The sequence below is a fragment of the Eremomyces bilateralis genome (assembly GCF_010015585.1).
Source record: "Eremomyces bilateralis CBS 781.70 unplaced genomic scaffold P152scaffold_5, whole genome shotgun sequence".
In the NCBI taxonomy this organism is placed as follows: domain Eukaryota; kingdom Fungi; phylum Ascomycota; class Dothideomycetes; order Eremomycetales; family Eremomycetaceae; genus Eremomyces; species Eremomyces bilateralis.
In genome coordinates this window covers 72,169-95,902 of record NW_022985071.1, presented here as the reverse complement: position 1 = coordinate 95,902, position 23,734 = coordinate 72,169, and the positions used below count along the sequence as shown (strand labels likewise).

The 23,734-nt window shown below is 53.0% G+C and overlaps 11 protein-coding genes across 11 annotated transcripts; 3 read left to right on the top strand and 8 right to left on the bottom strand.

The window, feature by feature from the left end:
• Positions 1-544: 544 nt before the first annotated feature.
• Positions 545-3,256, bottom strand: P152DRAFT_456368 (FAD/NAD(P)-binding domain-containing protein). Its single transcript, XM_033678987.1, has 3 exons — positions 2,012-3,256; positions 722-1,951; positions 545-666 (listed from the first exon to the last, which is right to left on the bottom strand). The coding sequence occupies exons 1-3, from the start codon at positions 2,910-2,912 to the stop codon at positions 650-652; spliced, it is 2,148 nt and encodes a 715-aa protein (XP_033535771.1). The 5' UTR covers positions 2,913-3,256; the 3' UTR covers positions 545-649.
• A 123-nt stretch (positions 3,257-3,379) lies between these two features.
• P152DRAFT_262287 (uncharacterized protein) lies at positions 3,380-5,152 on the bottom strand. The gene has a single exon (XM_033674800.1). It carries the CDS (start codon positions 5,026-5,028, stop codon positions 3,433-3,435), a length of 1,596 nt encoding a protein of 531 aa, XP_033535770.1. The 5' UTR covers positions 5,029-5,152; the 3' UTR covers positions 3,380-3,432.
• A 1,794-nt stretch (positions 5,153-6,946) lies between these two features.
• Positions 6,947-7,477, bottom strand: P152DRAFT_471928 (uncharacterized protein; the record flags this gene model as incomplete). Its single annotated transcript, XM_033681117.1, has 2 exons — positions 6,947-7,377; positions 7,432-7,477. The coding sequence occupies 2 exons, from the start codon at positions 7,475-7,477 to the stop codon at positions 6,947-6,949; spliced, it is 477 nt and encodes a 158-aa protein (XP_033535769.1).
• An 850-nt stretch (positions 7,478-8,327) lies between these two features.
• P152DRAFT_262249 (PQ loop repeat protein) lies at positions 8,328-9,763 on the bottom strand. Its single transcript, XM_033674798.1, has 3 exons — positions 9,373-9,763; positions 9,060-9,317; positions 8,328-9,004 (listed from the first exon to the last, which is right to left on the bottom strand). The coding sequence occupies exons 1-3, from the start codon at positions 9,465-9,467 to the stop codon at positions 8,422-8,424; spliced, it is 936 nt and encodes a 311-aa protein (XP_033535768.1). The 5' UTR covers positions 9,468-9,763; the 3' UTR covers positions 8,328-8,421.
• Positions 9,603-10,889, top strand: P152DRAFT_456365 (uncharacterized protein). The gene is made up of 4 exons (XM_033678986.1): positions 9,603-10,119; positions 10,174-10,526; positions 10,576-10,634; positions 10,688-10,889. Exons 1-4 carry the CDS (start codon positions 9,932-9,934, stop codon positions 10,844-10,846), a joined length of 759 nt encoding a protein of 252 aa, XP_033535767.1. The 5' UTR covers positions 9,603-9,931; the 3' UTR covers positions 10,847-10,889.
• Positions 10,851-11,395, bottom strand: P152DRAFT_456364 (uncharacterized protein). Its single transcript, XM_033678985.1, has one exon. The coding sequence runs from the start codon at positions 11,337-11,339 to the stop codon at positions 11,106-11,108; it is 234 nt and encodes a 77-aa protein (XP_033535766.1). The 5' UTR covers positions 11,340-11,395; the 3' UTR covers positions 10,851-11,105.
• A 7-nt stretch (positions 11,396-11,402) lies between these two features.
• P152DRAFT_456363 (uncharacterized protein) lies at positions 11,403-14,964 on the bottom strand. Its single transcript, XM_033678984.1, has 5 exons — positions 14,780-14,964; positions 12,435-14,717; positions 12,244-12,383; positions 12,061-12,188; positions 11,403-12,012 (listed from the first exon to the last, which is right to left on the bottom strand). Exons 1-5 carry the CDS (start codon positions 14,831-14,833, stop codon positions 11,651-11,653), a joined length of 2,967 nt encoding a protein of 988 aa, XP_033535765.1. The 5' UTR covers positions 14,834-14,964; the 3' UTR covers positions 11,403-11,650.
• Positions 14,965-15,266: 302 nt separating this feature from the next.
• P152DRAFT_456362 (DUF1903-domain-containing protein) lies at positions 15,267-15,932 on the bottom strand. Its single transcript, XM_033678983.1, has 5 exons — positions 15,807-15,932; positions 15,693-15,753; positions 15,587-15,633; positions 15,446-15,537; positions 15,267-15,380 (listed from the first exon to the last, which is right to left on the bottom strand). The coding sequence occupies exons 1-5, from the start codon at positions 15,807-15,809 to the stop codon at positions 15,347-15,349; spliced, it is 237 nt and encodes a 78-aa protein (XP_033535764.1). The 5' UTR covers positions 15,810-15,932; the 3' UTR covers positions 15,267-15,346.
• An 838-nt stretch (positions 15,933-16,770) lies between these two features.
• Positions 16,771-17,143, top strand: P152DRAFT_392546 (ubiquitin family protein; the record flags this gene model as incomplete). Its single annotated transcript, XM_033676155.1, has 2 exons — positions 16,771-17,010; positions 17,081-17,143. The coding sequence occupies 2 exons, from the start codon at positions 16,771-16,773 to the stop codon at positions 17,141-17,143; spliced, it is 303 nt and encodes a 100-aa protein (XP_033535763.1).
• Positions 17,144-18,173: 1,030 nt separating this feature from the next.
• On the top strand, positions 18,174-19,430 carry P152DRAFT_465087 (uncharacterized protein; the record flags this gene model as incomplete). The annotated part of the gene is made up of 3 exons (XM_033680605.1): positions 18,174-18,465; positions 18,517-18,617; positions 18,678-19,430. 3 exons carry the CDS (start codon positions 18,174-18,176, stop codon positions 19,428-19,430), a joined length of 1,146 nt encoding a protein of 381 aa, XP_033535762.1.
• A 211-nt stretch (positions 19,431-19,641) lies between these two features.
• P152DRAFT_471921 (uncharacterized protein) lies at positions 19,642-20,740 on the bottom strand (the record flags this gene model as incomplete). The annotated part of the gene is made up of 3 exons (XM_033681116.1): positions 19,642-20,417; positions 20,475-20,661; positions 20,720-20,740. 3 exons carry the CDS (start codon positions 20,738-20,740, stop codon positions 19,642-19,644), a joined length of 984 nt encoding a protein of 327 aa, XP_033535761.1.
• Positions 20,741-23,734: the final 2,994 nt, after the last annotated feature.

Here is a 23,734-nt window from a genome sequence, read left to right as displayed (position 1 = left end):
GATGCGGTACCATAAAGGATGCTTACAACGAGCTGACTGGGCTGGTCCTAGTCATGGCGATCCCCAGCCTCATAACACTCTCATTGATGGCAATCATGTAACGTTCATAGATTTTGACTTAACCAGGAGGTAGAAGATGCGAGATGGAATCATGCGGACTATAAATCGCTTCGGAGAAAGCTGAACAACCATTGTCAGAACCGGATCGTCTCTCTAGTAGCTTGACTGCCGCTGGAATGGGATCTGGGTCATCTCATCCTGAATCTGGACTTGGAAAGATGAATATATGGGGTTTGGGCGGCTTTGGATCAGATATGTACCCCTTATCCCAATTTTGAATAAGTTGTAGGGAGACTCGGACCTGCTACTATGGAAGAAGACAGCACCGGGGTCTCCTTACCTTTCAATTCCAAGTCGTAAAAAGAGAACCCAGTCGATTTACTACCGGGAAATGGCTCAAGATTAGCCCAACTCTATAACCTGTAGGTCGAAGCCACTATCATCAGCTTGAGAACATCTTACATCACATCACACTACGGTGGCACGAGTCTAAACAATTGTCATTAGATGATGTACAGGTGATATGAGCTGTACATTTAACATTTATAACTATTACATACTTCACTTGCTGACAATTCGATCGCCTGCTCTAGAAGTTCATCATGTCTGCCATCTCGTCAGTATCCAAGTTTCACAAGTCCTAATCAGGTTGTGTACTCACCTCGACCAAAGATGGCCCTCTTCGCCCAATCCATTGCCAACATCAACCGCGTCCTCAAACTAACGCTCTGCGCAAAGTAAATGCTCCTCCAAAGATACACCGCCATCAACCCTCCTCCAAAACTCATCCCACCCCCCCAATCGAAAATCGCCGCGTTCCCGATGTACGCCAAGCTGCCCAGATGCCGATACGCGAACGGCTTGTACACCGCCTGGTCCAGATCCCCGTACTCCACCTGATTCACCCCCATCCCCGGCGCCATCTGCGCCATCTTGTTGAACTTCCGCGCTAGGTACTGCCCCTGCTGGTGCGCGCGCTGCGCCGTTGCCGGCAGACTCGTCAGCTTCGCGTCGATCTGCCTCAGCAGCTCATACACCTCGCCGAAGTCCAGCGTACCCGATCGGTCCTGGTCGTACTGGTTGAACAGCTTGTCGAGCCGGCGGAGGTGGTCGGCCGCCTGGGGGAAGCGCTGCTTCACGCGGGTGGCCACCTGTCGCCATTCGCTGTACGTGAGTTGTACTTTCTCGGGATCCTGGCCCTTTTCCCAGGCGACGGTGCGCAGGAACGATACGATGTGCTCCGATACATTGTTCTGCACGGTGGCGCAGTCGCCAATGGCGTAGACGTCACCCAAGGGCGTGCCGATGATGCGGCAGTGCGCGTCAGTTTCGAGGGCGTGGCGGTTTTTCTGATCGGAAAGCTTCGCAGCGAGGGAGCGGGAGAGGGCGGTTTGGGAGACGCCGGTGGACCAGAGGCAGAAGCCCATGGGGATTTCCTTGACGACCACCTCGCCGTTGCCACCGATCTGGGTGAAGTGGATGCGGTCGGAGAAGACTTCCTTGACGCGGGAATTGGTCTGCACGTCGATGCTATCGTGCTTGAATCGCTGCTCCGCGTACTTGGAGAGCGCTTCGTCGTAGGTGTTGAGAATGTGGCCGCGGGATTGGATGATGTGCACGGAGATCTCATTGCGGAGGAGGCGGGGGAAGAAGTGGGAGAGGTCCTCGTTTAGTAGATCGTAGAGCTCGGCGGCGAACTCCACGCCGGTCGGACCGCCGCCGCAGACGACGAAGGAGAGGAGCCGTTTTCGCTCCTCGTCGGATGTGGTTGGCAGGCAGGCATCTTCGAGGTTCTTGATCACAGCATTGCGAACCCGTCTCGCATCGCTCACATCCTTAAGGAAATGACAATGTTCGAGACCTGGAACACCATGCGGATTCGTGACGGACCCTAATATGATTGTCAGCTCAATCCTCCATCTAATACCGACTCATGCGACCCCAAACTCACCAACGCCAACCACCAGCTTATCGTACGGCAAGTAAAACCGCTCCCTCTTCCCATCCTTCCCCACCGCATCCCCCTCGATCTCCACGAACTTTGCGCTGAAATCCACATCTACAGCCATCCCCTTCATGAAATGCCCATGCACCCTCGCCACAATCCTCCGCACCGGCTCCACCAAGCTCTGCAACCCCAGCGTCCCCACCGTCGCGCTCGGCAACATCGGCGTGAACAGAAAATGATTCGATGGACTCACCACCACGACGTGGTACTCGTCCGGATTCAAGTTCTTCAGCAGCGCGATGCTCCCCCACCCCGTCCCCAAGATCACCAGCTTCGGCTTGTGCTTCTGGTTGCGCTTCTCTGGCGAGTCGTCGTCGTCGAGCAGGTGCTCGGCGATGGGGAGGTTCTTCGGGCCGCCGATGCGTGGGTTGAGTGCGAGCGTCGAGACGGGGCATTCGCTGGTTTGCGGCGTCATGCGGTAGGTGGTCGCATCGAAGATGAAGAAGCCGAGGACGAGGGCGCCGCCGCTGGCGACGAGGAAGCCGATGTAGAAGACGGAGCGGTAGAAGAAGCGGGAGAGGGGGCGTTTGGTAGGGGGTTCTTTGGCGGTAGCTGCTTTGGCGGCAGCATCTTCGGCTGGGACATCTTTGGAGGGAGTTTCTTTGGTAGATGCCGTTCTTCGGATGAGGAGAAATGGTGAGTGTGATGGAGAGAGTCGGACGGTTGATCCAAGCCGTCCATCGTATGGTTTCAACGAGGGTCCTTGATGTAATCGACGGGTAGTGGTTGAGGACGCATATCGTCGAGGGAGACGAGCACGCGACACGTCCAACCGATATGCATTCGATCTTCCGAGTTTCGCGATGGCTCGTCCTACGAGACGGGAGGTACCAGAGACCTCCATGACGCGCTGTCAATGGGTTTCACGCGTGTTTCTTGGGTAAGAGATGAAGACCGTGTGGTGTAAAGCGATTGAAAAGGGTTCATTTGAGACCAAAACGACCGTCGTATATCACCTCACACTCCTTTATTCCCATACAAATGTTGTTGGGAACAGAATAGAAGATTTGATGATTACATCAAGTAAGGGCACCTTTACAAATAAACAGGGATGGAGAGAGAGCCTGTGGTAGTGCGATGAGTGACGTCGCAGCGCAACGATGGCTCCACTACTCACAAGCTTTATCGCTGCTAGTCCGGCTGTCGATCGTCTCCTTGTCAAGCGTTCCCGGTATTCGGTCACTGAGAAATACAATCGGAAGGGGGATCGAATCTAATATAAAAATTCTATTTGCAATTCGACTCTTCCAACCTTAGGTAAAAATGCCAGTATCCCACTGCAGAGGCAAAGGTATCTAATTGCAGTGTCATAAATCATATCATCAGGTCGTGTGTGCGTGTAGTTCGTTATCCACCGACGGACATCATGCAGCAATTTCCCGCGCCCGAACCGCCGACAAAAACGCCCCGTAGCTCCACGTCAAGTCCCTCGCTCCTCGCTCATACCCCGTCACCCTGTCGAACTGCTCCGACATCGATCCCTGCGCCCCCGAATGCCTCTTCACCACGCCGAGGAAGTTATCCGCAACCTGCGTGAGCCGCTGCACGACATGCTCGTACGTCTTACACGCTGGACCTCCCGCATCTGTCGTGCAGCCGTAGTCGCCCGGTTGGAGGTCTGGGTCGCCCGCGGTCGCGTTCCAGACAACGGCATTCCAGAAGGGCAGGCCGCGCTGGGTGATGGTGAGAGAGCCGTGGCGGGTGATTTGATGGCGCGTGCGGTAGAGGACTTCGGCGGCGGAGCTGGTGCAGAGGAACCAGGGGTTGCCGGCGCCAGGGATGGATTCGTAGCCATTGTAGGCGTCCTCGGGGTATCGGCCGATGCCGGCGGCGCGGAGGGGATCTTCGTCGGCGGAGGGAGTCGGGACGGAGTTGATGGGGAATCTGGCGCGTTGGTCGCGAAGAAGGGCAAGGAGGCTAAGGAGGATTTCGGGGGAGTGGGGAGGGAAAGGAGTGTTGGTCTCTTGGTCGAGAGAGGTGCCATGGAGGGAGCCAAGGAGAATACTGCAGTCCAGACCGCTACGCGGAGTATCTTGGATGCTAATCAAGTGCCCCCGCTTCTCATCCCAGAACGTGTGAATCAAGTCTTGAAGCTGCGCCGCCTGCGTGGAATACCACGATGCAGCTCCTGGATCACCAAACGCGCCTGCGAGTTTGGCGCCATCCCTGAGCGCGCGGAGCTGGACCATCGCGGTGAAGAAATGCCGTCCATTCACTTCTTCCCACAGATCGAATCCGGTAGATCCCCAGTACTTCGAAACGTACTCCAAGTCCGCCTTGACGGTGCTGTCCGGCACTGCACTAGGCATCTGAGGGTCATAGAACGTCCGGTACCAAACCGCCCCGGCAGCCGTACCCCACACGGACGGGTAGGTGCGGTTGTACTGTGTCAGAAACTCCATCATTGTTATGGCGCGGAGGGCCGGTCCGTCCGGTTGAGGTCGACCCCATGGTCCTGTGAATGGCTCGCCGGACACCTCGAACTTCGGCTCGCCAAGAGATTTCAGGTCGTAGAAGCGCCCGGACGGGTTGGTGGTGCGCTGCAGGCGGTAGGTGAGGTGGTTGTAGGCATCGAAGATGTCGAAGACGTGCGAGGAGAGGGAAGATTTGGCGTCGAGGTAGGGGACGGTGGTGGAGAGAGTAATCGCGCCATCTCGAATCCAGTGGTAATAGTAATTCGGGTTCTCAGTCGATGGGCTCGCAATGACGGTACCCGGGGCTGCGGATTTCGTATTCGCGCCACCGGGAGCGACATTCGCTAAGAGGCGGTCCAAGGCGATCTGCTTCTCGTCTTGGATCCATTGCTCGTATGGATCGCAAAGTGTTCTAGACGCAGGGGAGAAGATCCGCCCAAGTTGGGTCTGTACTCTAAATGGTAATCGATCTAGGATGGGAATCGCTAGAGCATAGGAGAAGGACGCGAGGTAGGTCAAAACTATGAAAGAAAGTAAGGGTATCATCTTGAACAGGCTAAGGAGAGACTTGAAGTGTTATGCTGGACTGTGAGAAAGTTGCTCTCCGATAGTAGGCGTCTTCGCGGGGCCATCTGTTGCATACAGCTTTTTCGAATCGATCGAAGACATGGAATGGAAGGGAGAATTCTAACGCGGGGAAGCAGCCGTGAAAGAATAAAAGGAAAGGAAAGTGAAACAGAAAGTGAAGAAGCGATGATGGAGCCACCCGGACACTCCACGATGTGGCCATTACGATGTGGCCATACGATGTGGTCATTTCGCACAAACTGCATGACCAGGAAATCTTCACATTTCTCTCATTTGCTGTCCGTCCGGCCGATCCGATCCATGTGGATGGTCCCAACTCCCCCAGCCTCCCCGCATCATCATCGGATTCACACACCACACCGATCTCCGTCTAAGCTGCAACTGGGTTAGTCGAGTCCGATCAGAAACGTCCAATCCGCTCATGTAGAGTGCCACATCCTGGCAGTGTATCAGCCACGCGTCAGCCTGTTAAACAAGGTCGAGAGAGGGCAGTTTGCTGAGGCTGTTTACTGAGCCAGTCATGAAGTCGATGATGGAGGTTTGGATGCGCGTGTGACAAGTCGGCTGTCGGCTAGGGTTTGGGGGTGGTCGGCTGCCAGGAATTTGACAGGAATCATCTCCAATCCTGTCGGTTCCTGCGTGTGTCACCGCAGCTGATGCCAGTCTGCTGTGTTGTGCGTGTTACGTACAGAATTGCAGAGCGAAGCACAGTCCTGGTTACGTTGGTGGCTCACAGTCTGTTGGACCGGATGACTAAGCCAGACAGCAATGGCTCTTCGCCTTTATTTTATATTAGAGTCAGAACACCGCAAGCACGGAACAAATAAGGCTATCAACGGTATTAATTAACGCTATTAGTGGAAAGTGCAGTATCGCCATGGGATTGGGACCGCAGCGCTGGTAACAGGACTTGACCGTCGCGATGCACTGGCATATAACGTATGGGATCTTTAACTCCTTACATCTTCCAGTCTCGTTTTCCTAAAGCACACCTCCTGTGGTCCATTCGACAGGATCATTAATTAGCTCTTCAAATCGGTACGTTTCAACAGGGCTGTTCAACTGTGATCTACTTAAACATTGGTATTCCAGTGCTGTAAGCCATTCTCTCCCCGCTATAAACATTGCGATACCCGATTCATCACACGCCTATGCCATGGCAGGCCTATCCCCTATCCACCTTACTATGCCTCTAGCTATACCCCGTCCCTCCTGACTGCATAGACTTAAGATGTACCTTCACTAAGTCAAGACAGTCTCGACTTACAGGCTTTTGTGGCTCAGTAGCCATAAGTAGACTGCTAGGTTTGGCGTTCACCAATGCAGCACCTTTGAGTAAAAGGGCTTGATAGGCCGAAGCGGGATTGATATTTGGTGTAGTATTAAATTGATTCTGTTTGATTGTAGATGTGTATGAGACACAGATAATTGCTGTGTGAAAGGGGAGTAGAGGAGGAGCTTAAGCCTAAAGGCGTGGTTGAAGTTAAGAAGAATACAGGCGTGTGTGTGTTGGTGTTGACGGGACGTCGACTTGAATTGAGTGGACAGAGCATTGCAAAAAGTTACCGGTGAATTGGTTATGTATTTTCAAACTTCTGATATACCAATCACTGAAGATCTACAACGTTCGATAGAATAAGCCTTCGCCAATTTGCATAAAGCGGTGCGAATTGCGAAGCCCCGGTGCGTTCAGTGGAACTCTAGCCGTGATTCGATACTACGATTTTCTTTGTCACTCACGATGTAAGAATATAGAACAACTTAATACTGGGGGAGTTGGAAGGTGGTCTGACGCTTCATAACTTTTCCTCCCGACCCCATCACCCACCCGACTCCTCTCCTCCCCACCACCCTTCCCCCAACCCCAGGCGCCTAATCAAGGCCGCCCTCGAAAAGCTCTCGCCTTCCAGTTCTTCTTCACCACCCGCCCCTGCATATCGGTCACAGTGCCCGGAACCGACACGATCAACCCCCGCTCCTTCGCGACCCGCCTCGCCTTGGAGCGCTTGAAAGATTCCTCGGCGATGCGCACACCGTCCCGTAACCACGGCGAGTAGTGGTCGAGGTGGGCGGGCGGGGGCTGGCCGACCTGGATCCGGCATCGGAGGCCCGTCTGAACGAAATGGGATGGGCTAGTTAGGGGGGGAGGACGAGAGGGGGAACGGACTGACTTGGTGTACTTCGCGGGCGAGGGAGGCGGGACGAGGGAGATGCCCATTTCCTTGGCCATGCGGGTCAGCTTGAAGAGGCGCTTGGCTGGATTGGGGGTGCACGCTTCTTCGTGGTCTTTCTTCGTGCGGGCTGGGTCTGAGGGTGGACATGTTAGTCTATGGTTCATTCTAGAGTGACAGGAAGAATTACTGGTGCCGCCTTGGCAGGACGGGGAGCCAGCTCCGTCATTGATCATGTCTGCATCCTGGTTCGAGGAGGGGGATTGTTGGTTTGTGGTTTGTGGTTTGGATGCTGGACAGATGTTTTGCGTGTGCGATGCAGTGGGAAAGATTTGCAAGAGTTACAGAGTGCGGGAAGTTTTATATAGGCAAGGTGAGAGCGAGAGGTGCACTGGATTTCAATCCCATTGACAAGACTTGATAATTAATTCAATAGCAGGGCTATTCATGACTGATGTATGCGATACAATAAGGATGACCGAAGTGAATAGGAAGGGACTTGAATTCTACTATGGAGTGCCCTATTCATAATGGATGGGCTTAACGCGATCGAGAACGATGGACACAAAAATAGAATACTTAGAATAGCAGTATATAGAAACAGTGTTAATCATATCAAGAACAAATAGTAGAGTCAAAAGCACAGGACAGAAGCCAATGAAGTGATAGGTAATGAAGGATTAGCTTTGGGATTTAGTCACCCTAAGATGCCAGCATTGATAATTATGGTGTTTGGATCTGCCTGCAGGATGGATGTTCGGAAAAAACCAATCCAACATTTATACCGACTGTAAGTCCTGCAATTATATTGAACTGGAACCATTAAGGAACCATGTTAATATGGGTTCTCGATGTTCGTAACTCGCTGGACTGTTGAGAAGGAACTCGGATGTGTTTCGCTTCTTGGACTGGATCCTGATCTACATTCTTTGTGATGCGAGATAGCAAGGCTTTGAGGGTGAAAGTGAGTTGGAAAATTGCGACGTGGAACATCCCCTCACTAGTCAAGTGTTCTGGTGCTTGTATTTAGGGGATATGCCAAGTGTCGCCATCTGTCAAAGTCAATTTCGCATCGCGAACAAATAAAGCATTTAAGTGCACAGAAAAATCTTGGACGTGAAATATGGTCAGTGTTGCTCTTGATCAGAAGATTTATAATCTTGGTTGAGTTCTCATCCTTCTAATGTCCACGGACTGCCCTTCCACTATTTTCGAGTGAAGTCGGAGAATCCAGCAACGGTGTCCGTTCGCTTGGATCCCGCTCAGATTGCATTGAAGCGTCCCGGGGGCCATTACTATCCCTTCTGTTTTGCAGCTCAAAAATGATAGCCATCGCCAGCAAGCACCCCTGAAGACATCCCGTGACGATGAACACCCCCCACACGCTCCACCCTTGCAGACCATATCTCAGAGCCAAGCTGGTAGCGAAGACGAAGGCTCCGGGGGTCTGGATGAGCATCATCGGGATACTCAGGCTTTTCGCGGCTTTGAGCTTCCAGGTGGTCCAGATCTGCGGGAAGTACTGCATGATGGCGAGGATGGCGGAGAGACCGCCGAGAAGGTTGGCCCAGAGTTGCAGAGCGGAGGGATAGCGGGCAAAGATGACGATAGAGATGATGAAGGTGATGATGAAGTGGCCCATGGCGACGCCGACGGTTATGACGGCATCTTGCCAGCGGTGCGGGTGAGCTTCGAAAGGGGAGTCAAGAGTGGACCCTTCAGAGGTGTCGATTTTCGGGAAGAAGATGATGAAGAGGAGCATGCTTTGAGCGGTCAGCTAAGACTCCAAGCCTGAAATCCGGGCGTTGGGGGATATACATCACGAAGAAACAGCACCATTGGATTGCTATTTGCGCAATGCCCAGCAGTGCTGAGGCGCAAGCAAGGCCGCCGATGGCACTACAGCAAGAAACCGCATTTTGACTCGCTGGTAAGACTAGAATATTGCCAAGTGCACACGATGCAGATATCGTCCCCAGCATCACAAAGTATGGTGACAGCCCCTCGGAGGAGCGCCGCGAAACGATTCGGACATGTTGGGGGAGGTACGATATCAAGATGCCCACAAGGACGGTTCTACGGTCTCACATCAGCGACCGGTTCTAGCGTGATCTTTCCCCGTATAACTCACACTGAGAGAATGAAGTTTGGGATATTTGGACTGGCAAACTCGTCACAACTGCTTTTAGGCGCCTGGAAGATATCGAACGCGTCCATGGTCTTCATGGTAGGTGGGGAGCTGCGGGTCGGACTATCACGTTTGTTGTATCTAGCCCCTTGGAAATCCTTTGGTGAAGAGACTTCTAGAGAAGCTCATTTCGCGCATGTCTTGACAGAAACACAAGGGAGACACGTCCGATGGATTCTCATTTCCCATTGAAGGTCGAGTGACGTTGATCGGTTCCAGTCGTGACATGGAGCTCTGACCAGTTGCTCAACCCCTCTGCTCAGCAGCTCACCCGTGTTCCCGCCGATCGCGTGGCCCGGTCTCCCGACTATGATTAAGCGTTCCGTCCCTTCACTTAATCTCCGCAGTCCTTTCCCAAACGTCTCTCCATTGTCGTGGGCGAAGTATCTCCTTCCGTCGTCGATGCCTTACATGTTCCGATAACGCAACTCCTCAACGGAGCGGATCTGGTGGAGAGACGGAACTTTATATACGCGGAGTTCTTCGACGAGAACCCCTCGACATGGCGCCGCCAGCCACATTCGCTACGAGTCTGCTGCAGATATCGAAAGCGCGCTTTTTGCTGTTGGCGTTGCTGTTGTGCGTCTTTTTCTTCTGGACTCTGAGACCGGCCGACGAGTCCTGGGCGGATTACACCTGGTCGTCTACACATGTCGAGGTGCCGAAGGTGCCGCTGGAGGCACACATAATGTAAGGAGAAAGAACCCAAGAGTGTGCGGAGGGGTCCGTCTGACAAATCGCCAGGTCGAAATGCCCCGATGCTCGAGACTGCCTCGAATATCTCGTGCTACCAGCCATGGCGCAAGTCTCCAACAGAGTCGATTTCCAACTCTCGTACATCGGCACCCCCACCAACCACAACGATGGGATTGAGTGTATGCATGGCGAAACCGAATGCCTGGGGAACATCGTCGAGCTGTGCGCCGCGAACCTGTATCCGGACCCGAAACGGTATCTCGGGTTCACCATGTGCTTATCGAAGCAGTACCAGCTGATTCCCGACCGCGACTTGATCGCGGATTGCGCGCTGGAGTACGGGCTGTCGTTTGAGCGGTTGAATGAGTGCATGAGCCAGGAGGACGGGGCATATGGGATGGGTAAGATGTGCGTTGATAACGATTGCTCGGGTTCTAACATGTACTAAAGGTCTTCTTCGATCAAGCGTGGAGCGTAGCGCGGAGGCGAATGTGACATATAGCTGCACAGTAAGCAACGAGACTTCGGAGCAGACGTCTTCCTAGTGACTAACTCTTCTTAGATACGACTTAATGAGGAGATACGATGTGTTCGGGACGATGGCACTTGGAAACAGTGCGAGCGCGGCTCCAGCGTGGAATCTCTGATCGCTGATATTGACGATATATATAATAAACTGGAGACACCACCGACTACAAGCGGTGTCCCTGGAGAGAGATAAGCGGAGATATATTAGAATAATATCCAACACTGCATCTGCGCCGCTGCCGTCCTCGAAGTTATGCTTCGCTCTGTAGCCGGTTTGACCATCCCGCGTTCTGCAACACCACTCGATACCCATCCGGATCCTCAAACGTCCTCCCATGCACATCCCAGTACAGATTCAACGACCCAACCGGACGATAGCCCTGCCTCTCCATCCTCCCGACCGCCTTCTCCCACTGCTCTGAATCCGGCAAGTAGAACACCAGCAGGTGATCTTACGTTGGACATCGTCCCACCGAATGTTCACGGTTCGATGTGAATTCGAGATGATAGTCGGCGGACGGATGGCCGAGCATGACACCGTTGAAGCCAGCGTGGTCTGCGAATCGGAAGAGCACGGAGAAGCCGAGTCCTGCCTCGTAGAAATGAAGCAGCACGTCGAGGTTGTCGGTCGGTCGGGCGACGCGGAGGTGGGCACGAGCGATGCCGGCGTCAGGTGGAGAAGACATTACGAATAGATCTTGACGAATGGCTCTCGAAATGTGGGTAGAGTGGGCAATGAAGTGAGGGTAGAGTATATTATATATCTTCTGTTGGGATAGTTCGACTTTATAAATTTCACCAAGCAAGGAATTGGCTCTAGAACCTTTTGATTGTTTAGCTTCTTCCCTGCATCGCGGTGTCCCAATTCGACACAATGCTTCCATGGACGCCTGAGAACGATGCAATTACGGCCGAAGCGGTATCCTAACAAAAAACAAAGCTTCTAAAGTCCTGATAACGACGTAGCTGTGGTAGAGATTTGCCGGCGTTGCACCGCTCATTTCAACCTACCGATATCCCAAATCCGCCACGCCTCCTCCTGCCATCTCTTCTTCTTCAGCGCCGCCTTCGCCCGCTTATCATCCCCACACTCCTGCAACTGCCCCAACAGCACCCGACTCGCCAGCGCCATCGACGTGACCAGCTCCTCCATGCGCCCGGCCGCCACGAACGCGTCCGCAACGAGTGCCCCGCTCTTCCGCGCGATGTCGCGCGCGACCTCGTAGGCGACGGAGATGTAGTCGCGCCCCGTGACGGTGGTGGCGACGCTGAGGCAGGCGAGGTAGGCGAGGATGACTTCGGGAAGGTAGGCGCGGCGGACGGAGGTGAGGGCGGTTTGGAGGTTGTGATATTCGGGGGCTGGGAGGGGGTTAGTGGATGGGTGGGCGGCGGAGGGGGGAGAGTGACCCTCGAAGTTGACTAGGTCGAGTAAGAACTCGTCATGGAGGAGAGGTTGCATTGCTTGCTGGAGATCGTCCATGATGTCTCTGGCTACAGCTCGGTTATCAGGCGAAAAGGCTGCAAGCGTGCCGTCCCTGTATAGCGGTAAGCATGGACATCTCATAAAAGGAAAGTACAAGGGTGTTCTACCCAGGCCGATGCAAGGCGACGAACTCCGCCCATGTCTCGATGGCGCTGATCGCACGCACAAGCGCTTCCATATCGATAAACGCTTGAGCTTGCTCGATCATAATGTTCGCGCAGGAATCTTGCCCCTCGCTGTTCACATGCTAGAAAGACCATCAGTACCAACCATAAACTCGCAGATACAAGGTACTAACGATAATGTCCTCCGCTTCGGCTGGAAGTCCGTCATCCGCCAGGTTGAACGAGTGCTTAAAATAGTACGGCGTCTTCTGCTCCGACACGTCCTTGAACGACGCGACGTCGAGGAGCGCCTTCGCCGCGTAATACTTGCCGCTGCGGAGAAACCCGACCATTGCCAGCGACAGCACGACGAACGATGTCTCCCAATGCCCGTCGACGAGCAAGACCCACTCCATGGCACGAAGGATCATGGCCTCGTCGTCGGGGATGGTCTCCTCCAGCGGTGCGGACGGCGGGAGCTCGCCGAATCGATCTCTGAGAATGTCGGGATACCGTTTGCCGTCCCATTTGTCGATTATCATTCGGAAACGAGGCTGCGCCGGGTTGTCGTTGCCCAGAGAACTTGTCTCTAACGCCCATACGAACAGGCCTTCCAGGAGATTTTTCATGCTCAAGTCGTTCTCTTCCAGCAAGTTGACAATCATCCTCTTCTCATCGGTGCTCGTGATCTGTAGAAGCTCCGGGGCGATACGCCTGGGGCCTATCTCGTGCCCCAGGTGAGCCGCATAGGTAGGGATGAGCTCGAACTTGCCTGCGCGCTGGAGGAAATTTATGTAATGCAGGATGATGTTCCGGTGAAGCGTGGCAAGTGGTTCCCCCGCGTTTGGGGACCGAGATATCGAGTCATCCGCGGATGTCGGTGAACACCAGCGGAAGCTGTCGTAGATAAGGACTAGATGGGTGACCAGTCGAAGAACGTTCTCGTCATTAAGCAAGGGGTCAAGCTTGAAAGGGAAACTCCATTTCGGGTCGTCCTGGGCGACAGGAATATCCGGAGCCTCCATTCTAGAACGTAAATCGGCAGGGACTCCGTCCGCCTGCGTCTCGTGCTTGCTTAGGAACGCGCCCAGAAACGTGGTCAGGTTCAAGAATCGATTCTCCATGAAAACATCTTGGACACTCTGTGCGGGTGATCGTTGCCCCCATTTATGCGCCAGAGAAAATAGAGCCTCAGAGCCGGCATCTGGTACGCCCGCGTCGAATCGATCGATCGTTCGAGGTATCAACTCCGGGTGTTTTGAACGAACATAGGCATCAAACTGCCAGATCAGTTCCGCGTTCACCCTTGCATATCGGTAATCATCGCGGTCCTCGGCAACGGCATCCACAGCGGGAATATATCCCCCAAGAAGGCCGTAGCACGCTTGTTCGTAGCGATCGGCCTTGGGGTTTCGGGCAGCAGAGTAGCACATTCGTCGGAACAGGGCGCCACAGTCGGCACCGGGGATGCACACGCGTTGCTCGGGGGCCGATGAAAAGACGCCCAGCGTTGCGGCACGCCATGATTCCTGCCTGTCCTTACAGAACTCCTCGACCGTCTCCTCGGCGGATCGGGTGCGGAGCATTTGATAGCAACGGCCCCAGTGTGCCATTTCTCGATGTGAATCCTCCTTCGCAACCTGTCGTAACTCCCGGGAGGGCGCATCGGGATCAAGATGCGAAACCAGCGTCGCGATTCCATCGTTTGCGCGGATAATCGGCCCGTCCTCGCTGAGCGGCCCATCCACGTTGCGAAACCGCTTTGCGTTCTTAACTTCCGCTCGGGAATTCATCCATCCCCCGGACCAGGTGCCGTTTGTTCCCGATTGGATTTCCAACTGTTGCATTTTCTCCTCAAGCTTGTCCTCAGTCACGCCAGACTTGCCCTCCAACCATGCCAGAATCTCACAACGCTCCCGGGCGGAGGCCTCCGAGGCCAGAAACTCCTCCCAAATTCGCTTCGATTCCGTGGACACATCTTGCGGGGACGTGATGCTCGGTGTGCGTTGGGCCTCCTGCTCCTCAATCCGCTGTTTCAAGGCTCCCTGGAACTCGAACTGGAATTTGTAGAGTCGCTGCACCAATTTCCATGTATCGGACGACTCGAGGAAGGTCTGCGGATTGTCCAACTTGGGAATTTCCTTCCCATTAGGGTCGAGCTGGAAACTACCCGAGAATCGTAGCGCGCCACCTGACTCCTGGATCCTCTTTTGCGCGCTCTTGTCGGCGATGTCGCTCAAGGTGTTGAGCAAGCGCAGAGTATTCTTGAAGTGCAACTCCTTCCGACGTTCCTCCGGGACATCTTTGTGACGAAGAAAGTCCGTGGTCCACACATCTACCTGCTCCGCGAAGGCTTCCACTTCATCACTGATTCGATCCACGGCGGTACGGAAAGATCGGAGGTATTCCTCGTTCGATTGCGCGGGAGCGGCGGGTGGTGCTTCTTGGGATACCTGGCGTAGGGGATGACCACGTTGCTGCTCGCCAGAGTCAATCATCAATGAAATAAAACGCGCTGGCACGAGGTTTGTGAACTCACATCACGAAGACCTAGGTTCCGTGAAGGCGCGGACCGGAGATTGAAAGCTGCCATTTCAACGAGCTTGAAGATGTGGAACGTTAACCACTACCTTGGGCATAGAGGACGTGAGCTGGCCAACGTCAGATTTAGGCGGCTGAGCTCATCCTGATCGATAATAGTTGAACGTTATGAGCTTCAAGAGGTTGCAGAGCTGGGGAGCTTCACTTTTCGTGAGAGGAAGATCCCAAACACGCTGCTGTATAAACTAAGCTAACCATATGAGGCCTAGCGTGATAAATTACGCACCAAGGCATCAAGGCATCCGTACTTTCTCCTTCACCAGCATAAAACCGCCAAAAAGTTTCTCTCTTCTTCTTCTTCTCTTCACAATGTCTTTTACAAGGCTGTCATAGAGTCTCGGTCAAACGAAATTTTACAGTGTTTGCTCAGGTCATCAGACCTCTTGCGTGCTCACGATAGCCTAAGATTAATTTCCACGCGTCTACCGTTGTTCCCCGTTCCATAATCCTCTAGAGATTCGCGCGGCTTCAACCTAGACGTGACACACTTATCATGTCAAATCCCCTATTGCTGGATGCCTCGCTGCTTCATCTTGAGTCTGGATCGGGTCAATTCACTTGATACCGACAGATGGATGAATTTAGGAGCTTGGAGATGACGCACTTGAGAAGCGAGAATTTCGGACAGCTCACTGTGGACGCCTCTTCTCCATTCTTCTTGTAGAATGCATTGCAGCATTCATAGAGCGCGTCAATCTGGCGCATGGGTTAGACATCCAGAGACAAGGAACTTGAAGTGTCTTACCTCTTTCTTGCACTTGTCTTCGTTGTAATTCGACTTCTGTATGCAATCTAAAGACGGCTCTCAGTCACCACTACCTGAGTGAAATAGGAAGAGATTTCTAACGTACTCTGGATGGCACATGCGCGTGGATGGCATGGCGGATCTGTTTTGAGATCCTCCTCGACGCCCTACATGAGAGGTTTAACAGATGGGCATGGCAGGACTGACATCGGCCTCATACCATGACTTGCTCTAATGATGTCAAGAGAACGGGTTGACAATGTGCTGCATGTATCTCGCATTGAAGAACGGAGCACAAAGACAAATTGAGGACACCAAGTGGAAACTGATCCGATAACAGTGCCACTAGCCAATTATATAAGTTTAAATTCAATGGTGATAATAGAGTTGCACGTTTTGCTGTGGTTGCATCTCATTGTATGCGGTCTGAGCAGGAAATCCATCACGGTTCTCTTTTGCCATTAGCTGAGGAGAGAACCGAAACAAGGAGGCAACCTCTGCTTAGGCATCCAGGCAGGCAGTCAGGCAGATTCCAGGCATTTCCATCATCAATTCTCTAACTAAAGTTTACTAAACGGAACAAAAAGAATCTCTTAGTAATAAGAATAATAACAATACACCCAGTCCTAGCACCTGAAACCTTCTTTACGTCTTTCATCCCACCAATCGACATCCAATATCAACCCCACCATCAACCACCAACACCTTCTCCAAACATCATCAGACTCACTTTCTCGCCTCCTTTCGCCTCTGGACTTCCACTTCTCATCATCTCGTATCCATACTCTGACTCCAGCAACCACTACTCTCTCTCTCATCTACCACCCGAGCAACGACCAACACAAGACGCGCTCTTACCGCTCTTACCGCCATTAACTCCGACAACCGGTTCGTGACCTATCACTTCCTGGTAAGTGAGCCCAAGAAGACGGACTTCTCAACATCATGCCCTCCTGTCGTGTCGCACTGAACTCGATATATTTCATGCGATCACCTCGTTGATCTTCTCACCTCTAGCCTTCACCTCTAGCTTTCACCTCTAGCCTTCAAACTCTGACCTTCTCGCCTCTAACCTACTCACCTCTGACCTTCTCACCTCTTCAGGCCTCTAACTCCAACAACGCACCAAAACCGCTTTCCCACTACTACTCAGTCCACGAGACATCACCGCACCAATGACCAATATGTCCGGAGAAAACTCACCCGACAACGCGGCGCGTCAAGAGGATGGCCCGGTACCTCCGGTGGAGCACCTCAATATCAAAGTGACCGACAACAATAACGAGGTCTTCTTCAAGATCAAGCGCTCAACTTACCTCAAAAAGCTTATGGACGCCTTCTGCGAACGGAGTGGAAGAAGTCCACAGAGCGTGCGGTTTCTCTTCGATGGCCAACGCGTTCATCCGACCGATAACCCCGATTCGGTAAGTAGTGCGCTTTACGAATGGATTGTTTCTGTCGCCTGCGCCGTGACTAACCCATCCGTTCTCCCAGCTCGAAATGCAAGACGGCGACACCTTGGAAGTGCACCAAGAGCAAGTGGGTGGCAACTTTTAAACTGGCTTCACCACGCAGCCGGAGGGCGATACCGTGAAGCGAGGAAGATAAATCGTCATGCGTTACGATAGGTACGCCTACGTTGGCACATGGAATACCTCCCTCCTTCACATCACCTACGGACGGACGACGCGAGAGGCGTAATGGCGCCCTTGTGAATGTCGTCTCTGATACGGAGTTGGGATTGGTTCCCTCGTGTGGCACTATTATTTAGCATCTGATTATCAGCGTTTCCAATTGAAGGTAAAGGTTCACGACGATCGGCTGACACCCGGTATGTGATCTCGTCGTGAACCGGTATCGAGTATCCTCGCGCACGCACGATCCGGGTTTGCTACGACCTGCCGGTTCGAGCGATACTCCGGGAAGGCCATCGAGGAATGCACAACCATATCACGATGTGCCCTGCTCTACGCTCGGTCTATCATGCTATCACGATCACTCTTTGCTATGGCACCAAGGGATGTACTTAAATGGCACTGCACCAATTTGACTATGTTGCTGAATTCACTCCTTTTCAACCACGGCTAATCAAGCGTGGAATCACCAAAACACGAGCCACTTATGTACTGCTAGGGACCTCGATTAATGTCCATTACAGTAGACAGCCCCCCAGGCGAGAATTGGTTTAAGTTCGTCGGCGGTTCAGCGACTAAAGTCTAAGGAGAAGTCGAGTGCTATGGTCGATATTCCTGCTGCGAATAAAATCCCAACAAGGACAACCGAGTTGACTCCTGCAATATTCGTAATGACCGGAGGTACAGCTGGTGATACTACTACTATCTGTATGGCTGCATTATTGATGGAATTTCTGGTGGTATCTTGGAGCCTCAGGCATAAATATTTAGAGTTGCGCAGCCCTGGATTATTAGAACTCACAACTGATGGAACGAAATCGAACTTATATTCTTAATCCCATTTTCTATGACTTGAACGCCTCCATTCCGGACTACGTTACAGCCTCGAACCCAGGAGTCGACATTCCTACATACTGAGACAGCACGTCTTGAAATCGAAGCATGCTCTCACCATGCCGTTCGGACAGCTAGTGATCGGGCCGCCAGGCTCCGGAAAGTCGACATATTGCGATGGGATGCAGCAATTCATGGGCGCAATCGGGCGCAATTGTTCCATTGTCAATCTCGATCCCGCCAATGATCGGACCTCTTATGAAGCGGCGCTGGATATTCGGGATCTCGTCACCCTTGATGAGATCATGAAGGACGAGGAGCTGGGGCCGAATGGAGCGATTTTATATGCCCTGGAAGAGCTAGAACATAACATGTCATGGCTCGACGAGGGACTTAAAGGCCTCGGAGAGGGTATTTTGTCCCCGATGATATCTAGCTACTACGGTCTAACTTTCGCTTTAGATCAGTATGTCATATTTGATTGCCCTGGACAAGTCGAGCTCTTCACCCATCACGCGTCCTTGAAGAACATCTTCGTGCACCTGCAGAAGATAGGGTACAGAGTCCGCTCTCCCTCCCATATCCTTTCTCCCCAGGTAGAACAGGACTAACCATTGCAACAGCTAGTAGTTCTACACCTCCTCGACAGTCATGTCCTAACACAACCATCACTCTACATCTCCGCACTCCTAGTTGCCCTCCGCGGCATGCTGCAAATGGAGCTTCCCCACCTGAACGTCTTCACCAAAATCGACAATCTCGCGAGCTACCCGCCTCTTCCCTTCGGTCTGGAGTTCTACACCGAAGTCCACGACCTCACCTACCTCCTCCCATACATGGAGGACGAACAGCGCCTTTTCCCCCGCCAACCCACCTCCCTACCCTCCGACACCGGCCACCCCGACACCACCAAGCCCCAATCAAAGCTCGCCCGCCTCGGCCTCGCCCTCGCAGAGCTAGTCACCGACTTCGGCCTCCTCTCTTTCCACACCCTCGCCGTGGAAGACAAGCAGTCGATGATGACCCTGCTCCGTGCGATCGACACCGCCGGCGGCTATATCTTCACCGGCCGGCCCGGCGATGCGGAGGCATCAAACGAGGCAGCCGTCTGGCAGACGGCGATGCGGGAGGGCGCGACGATGATGGATGCGCGGGACGTGCAAGAGCGCTGGGTGACGCGGCGGGCGGAGTTCGATGAGATAGAGCGGAAGGGGTGGAGGGAGGAGGCGGGGTTGCCGGCGGAAGAAGAGGAAGGTGGCGAGGTGCGGAATGCGGCGGATTTGCGGGGTCGAGGCGGATCGCAGGAGAGGAAAGAGGAGGGGGATATGTGGAATCCGAGCGACAGCGGGATCAAAGTCGTAAAGAAACACGGTTAAGAATCGCAAGAATTGGAGAGAGTGGTGAGCTCGTTCGTCTCGTTGTTTTGGTAGGTATGCATCTAATTGTGTCAAACAGACTCCCACAAACTATTTCTACGCTATCCCTGGTCGGGGAGGCCATAATATTAAGTCCATGAAGGAATTCCCTCCGCAACGCCCAGGCTCGACAGATCTATGGGACGCAGACGCTCTCAATGTCGTCCCAACTCTAAAACGCTCCTCGACGGTGGTACTGATCCTCGACGGACCCGAGTTCCGTATAAATAATGTCCGACCCTGGTTTTGGGGGAGTAAGTCCTTGGCCCGCCGCGTACGACCCCGGTCCTTTTGCGCCATCTGGAGTTCTGAATCGTTTATCGATCCGAAGGAAGAAATAGAGCCACACCACCACAATCTCCACGCCGAAGATAACGATGTAGAATGGCGCTTTGCCGAAGTACCCGGGTAACGGCTCGCTCCGTGGGACCGGGTCGATGTACGAAGTCAACGCACGGTACCACGCGCCGAAAGAGAGCAGCATGCTCGCCGACAGCACCACCAAGACCTTCGTCCGAAATCTACCCTCGCCAAACTTGTCCACGCGCGTTCTCCGCGGCAGCACCACGCCGAGCAGCATCATCAGCATCGGCAACGTCGCCACAACCGCCAGGAACGTCGCCGCGTACAGCTGGACGCCGCGCGCGGCGCGCCGCGTGTCCGGGTTCAGCGTGTAGAACATCAACACGGTCACGGCGACGGTGGCGGCGAGTGTGGCGCCGATGAGCACGAAGAGGGCAATGAAGCCGGCGGAGACGGTGCGGTGCCAGCCGAGGCGCGGGTGCTGGGCGCGGATGATGCGGCGGGCGAAGATGAGGTTGACGATGAAGAGCAGCAGCACGCCGGAGAGGATGAGGACCTGCGCAGCGATGGCTGTGCCGACGCTGGTCGGGTTTTTGACGACCAGGATGCGGAGGACGAGGGTCGAAATGCGGGCGCAGCAGAAGCCTATGGAGACGGTTAGGAGCCAGAGTCATGGTGGTGGTGGCACGGCGGTTTGCGTACCGAAGATGAAGTGGGAGATGCCAAATCTTTTGCCTTTTTTCTTGTTTGCCCGGTGGATGAGCATGTGCGCCGCGGCGCCCAAGATGAACAGGCCTAGGAATGCGCCTGAGGCGGCGAGATCGGGGGTGTCCTTGGCCACTCCCCCTAAGGACCAAACCTGAGGAAGATAGGGCGGCCCTGCTTGGGTCTGCAAATTCGATAAGTTAGACTGTTGAGGTCCGCATTGCGCACTTGGGTGGGCATACCTGATTTGCTGGCATCGCCATCTCGTCCTTACCGGGCAAGGTTGTCGGATTGCTGGGGGGTCAGTCTCGTGATGAACTCGAAGTCTGTTCAATAGTAGGAACCTGTGGAGGCTTGCGGATATCAGGATGGTCTTCTCGACCTTTTCTCGTGACAGGAGGGCTGGACCATCATATATAGTCACGACGATCCAAGCGTCAAGTTCGTACGTACAGGTGGAGAAGATTCTCTTCCTCTGTGGCTGTAAAATTCACTCAGCTCGCTGAAGTTACCCCTTTTGAAATATGCGAGCATGGCACTGGCGCGTCGTATGCTTCTCAGTCCTGTGTAATACCTGTCGGACAAGGCACCCATTCTAATGCCTGGCATGAATCCATTGCCTGCACCGTTTCCGTTCAATACTGCAGGGTATTGCATTGATTATTCCACAATCGATCTTTGTGATTGGCTTGAGGAGGCGGGCATTCAAACGTGCCCATTGCGTGGTCCCGGCAAGTCGGCATCTAGCATACCAAGCATACATTCTTTCGGCCGTAGATCGTCGCCTACCTCATATCGTACCGTATCATCATTCACTACGACCCTGACACGACACTGATCAGCTCTCACCACTGGAACTCTTTATGGATCGACGCGTGTAGATGCATCAACACTTCTTTAATCTTATTTTTGGTCGCAACAATCACCCCAGGGGGGAATTTATTAAGGCCGGCGGTAACGGATTGGGTCATAGTACGCACCATTGCGCGATTCTTGCGATATGGCTCTGTTTGTTCTTGACTCTGCTACAAGACGATCATGGTGCTCTAAATATCTTTTAGCGCAGTCACTCCACTCACTAATTGAATGGTAGTACGTATCCATACCATACGGACGTACGCAGGCAAGCATCCACCAGCAATCACCACAAATGTATCTAGTTGTTTCAATTCCGTCATTCTAAATTCCGATAGACCGTCCTAACCCGCCCGTAATTTCTTTTCCTTTAGTCTTTCTTATTCTCACCCTCACCTGGCCCACAATGATAATGTTAGGTCCTCTGTGGCGCTGCCAGATACTCAGTTCAGCCCTTCAGGGCTGTGAACTCGGTTATTCCGTGATCTAAGCATTGATCGCCCGATTCAAGCGTTCCAAGCTTCCCAGGCGGTCTCCACGTCATGTCTTAGTAACGAGAGCTTAATTCGATTTGGACAAAGAAAGTCCAGAATGCTGACTGGTCCGACTCAGCCTCACTCTTGGTGCAGGCCGGGAGCCCCGGAGTCTGGAGTCTGGACAGAGGATTAACTCGACCTTAGTGCTGACACCGGCGCAGGCTTGATGATGGCGGCACTAACCTTAAATACCTACCCAACAGTTATCCAAACCAGCAAATCTCGATCCGCCTGGGCACTGTTCATATTCCCAGCAAATTCTTGGGCCTGCACTTCAATCTTGAGTCAGACATTCATTTAGGGCTCTGGTTGCATCCATGATCCATCATGCTCTCGATTCCTCTCTCCATACCTTCAGTCTTGCGTCCATGTCACAGCGGCTGTTTCGCAAGTCAAAAGTCCTTTCCAACTCCTTACCGCTAGAAGGTCTTCCTTTCATTTCGTCGAAGTCCCATAGTCTATAGTCCTTGCAATTGTTCCTATTCGCTGGCTCACACTTCACAATGATCAAATTTGGCCCTGTACATGCAGAACGGCCTCATGGGTTGGGCAGCACCAAACTCAATGCTAGACAAAAATAGATGAAATCGCTTTAAGGGGTAATAGTACCCCTTTTGGCACCCCATATTTTGCGACACTCGAAGCTGGTACTAAGCATCAGCCCTCACCAGCCACCCACGCTAGGCTGAGTGTCTACCTTCCTCCTTTTCATTATTGAGAAAAGAAATTGTCCTCCTTGATTGGATGATGTATCGCTGTTGAACTTACTTTTTCTCGTGGACTCATGGTTGGGAAATTATCATCGTCCACATACTTTGTAAGACCTGTGTCTTGACCTCTTCCAAGAGACTGGGTCGCCTGAGTTTGACTGGGAGCTGAACTTCAGTGGCTTGGTTTGGAATCCACCTCCTGAGAAGGGTTTCATCACTTTCATGGTGCTCGAGTGGATCGACGCTGAATGAATGTTGTTAGGCATGGCCTGGCCGTATTGCTAACAAAAGGTACGTAACAGGTCATTCGAGTTCGCCGCGGGGTCCATTGGCCATGGCAAAGGGAACTTTCACTGTTAGGGGTATAAAAATGGGGAATTTGCATTTGGAAACCAGAGCCTTGCTACCTCCTTCAACTTTGAATGTTGATGCCCCGAATCCATCACCTTCTGCAAACTCTACGCTTCCTGGTCACGGTAAGTAAGTAACCAACACCAGTGACCCAATCTCTCACTTCACGTGTCGTTTTTCTCAGTGAATGTCCTTCTATTGACCCCGTCTTGCGCAGCGCAGATCACCGAGACTCCCTCACCCTCATCGACTGAAGGATTGCAGAGATTCTGGACAGACCCGATACCGCCGCCAGTCGCTCGTCGTATGCGGCACCTAGTTTCCGTGGGAAAACCTATAGTCGGTTCTCTATCACTGCAGCCCATCCATTGTCTTATATTAATTCCAAGTCCTTTGCGCTTTGTCAGGAGGTTTAGCATATAATGCTCGGCTCCGGTCCTATGCTAGGCTGGAGGGTTGAAGTCAGCCTCAAACTATCATATTCAGTGGCCGCAGACGGACCCTGAAACTACTCTATACTGATAAGCGTCAGATGCGGTATAAAAACGCCCGACACGACTGGTCCGCCTTCGTGGTTTGAACTCTAACGACTGAAGCGCCATACCCCCTATCTTCCAAGCAGCCTATCCGAGCGGGCACAAGTTATTGGTGAGCTGCAAAGGATTGCTTGGATGCTTCTTAACTACTTCTTGAGGACGTTGGCTCCTTTGTACAAATGTTTGTCCTTCTCTGTGGAGATGAAACTTCAGGATTCTACCATCTGCCTGATGACACCTGTCCTTTCCAACAGTCATACCATTCCATC

Excerpts from the sequence above, each read along its gene's own strand:
- P152DRAFT_456368 (XM_033678987.1), bottom strand. The coding sequence starts at position 2,912 with ATGGAGGTCTCTGGTACCTCCCGTCTCGTAGGACGAGCCATCGCGAAA. Across the intron at positions 1,952-2,011 it reads TAAGCTGGTGGTTGGCGTTG|GGTCCGTCACGAATCCGCAT; the intron begins GTGAGTTTGGGG and ends CAATCATATTAG.
- P152DRAFT_262287 (XM_033674800.1), bottom strand. The coding sequence starts at position 5,028 with ATGATACCCTTACTTTCTTTCATAGTTTTGACCTACCTCGCGTCCTTC.
- P152DRAFT_262249 (XM_033674798.1), bottom strand. The coding sequence starts at position 9,467 with ATGAAGACCATGGACGCGTTCGATATCTTCCAGGCGCCTAAAAGCAGT. Across the intron at positions 9,318-9,372 it reads CCAAACTTCATTCTCTCAGT|AACCGTCCTTGTGGGCATCT; the intron begins GTGAGTTATACG and ends GTGAGACCGTAG. Across the intron at positions 9,005-9,059 it reads TGGTGCTGTTTCTTCGTGAT|CATGCTCCTCTTCATCATCT; the intron begins GTATATCCCCCA and ends GACCGCTCAAAG.
- P152DRAFT_456365 (XM_033678986.1), top strand. The coding sequence starts at position 9,932 with ATGGCGCCGCCAGCCACATTCGCTACGAGTCTGCTGCAGATATCGAAA. Across the intron at positions 10,120-10,173 it reads CCGCTGGAGGCACACATAAT|GTCGAAATGCCCCGATGCTC; the intron begins GTAAGGAGAAAG and ends ACAAATCGCCAG. Across the intron at positions 10,527-10,575 it reads GGACGGGGCATATGGGATGG|GTCTTCTTCGATCAAGCGTG; the intron begins GTAAGATGTGCG and ends CATGTACTAAAG.
- P152DRAFT_456364 (XM_033678985.1), bottom strand. The coding sequence starts at position 11,339 with ATGTCTTCTCCACCTGACGCCGGCATCGCTCGTGCCCACCTCCGCGTC.
- P152DRAFT_456363 (XM_033678984.1), bottom strand. The coding sequence starts at position 14,833 with ATGGCAGCTTTCAATCTCCGGTCCGCGCCTTCACGGAACCTAGGTCTT. Across the intron at positions 14,718-14,779 it reads GGAACCTAGGTCTTCGTGAT|CAACGTGGTCATCCCCTACG; the intron begins GTGAGTTCACAA and ends TCTGGCGAGCAG. Across the intron at positions 12,384-12,434 it reads CCGAAGCGGAGGACATTATC|CATGTGAACAGCGAGGGGCA; the intron begins GTTAGTACCTTG and ends TGGTCTTTCTAG.
- P152DRAFT_456362 (XM_033678983.1), bottom strand. Across the intron at positions 15,634-15,692 it reads ACGCGCATGTGCCATCCAGA|ATTGCATACAGAAGTCGAAT; the intron begins GTACGTTAGAAA and ends AGCCGTCTTTAG. Across the intron at positions 15,538-15,586 it reads AAGACAAGTGCAAGAAAGAG|ATTGACGCGCTCTATGAATG; the intron begins GTAAGACACTTC and ends CCCATGCGCCAG.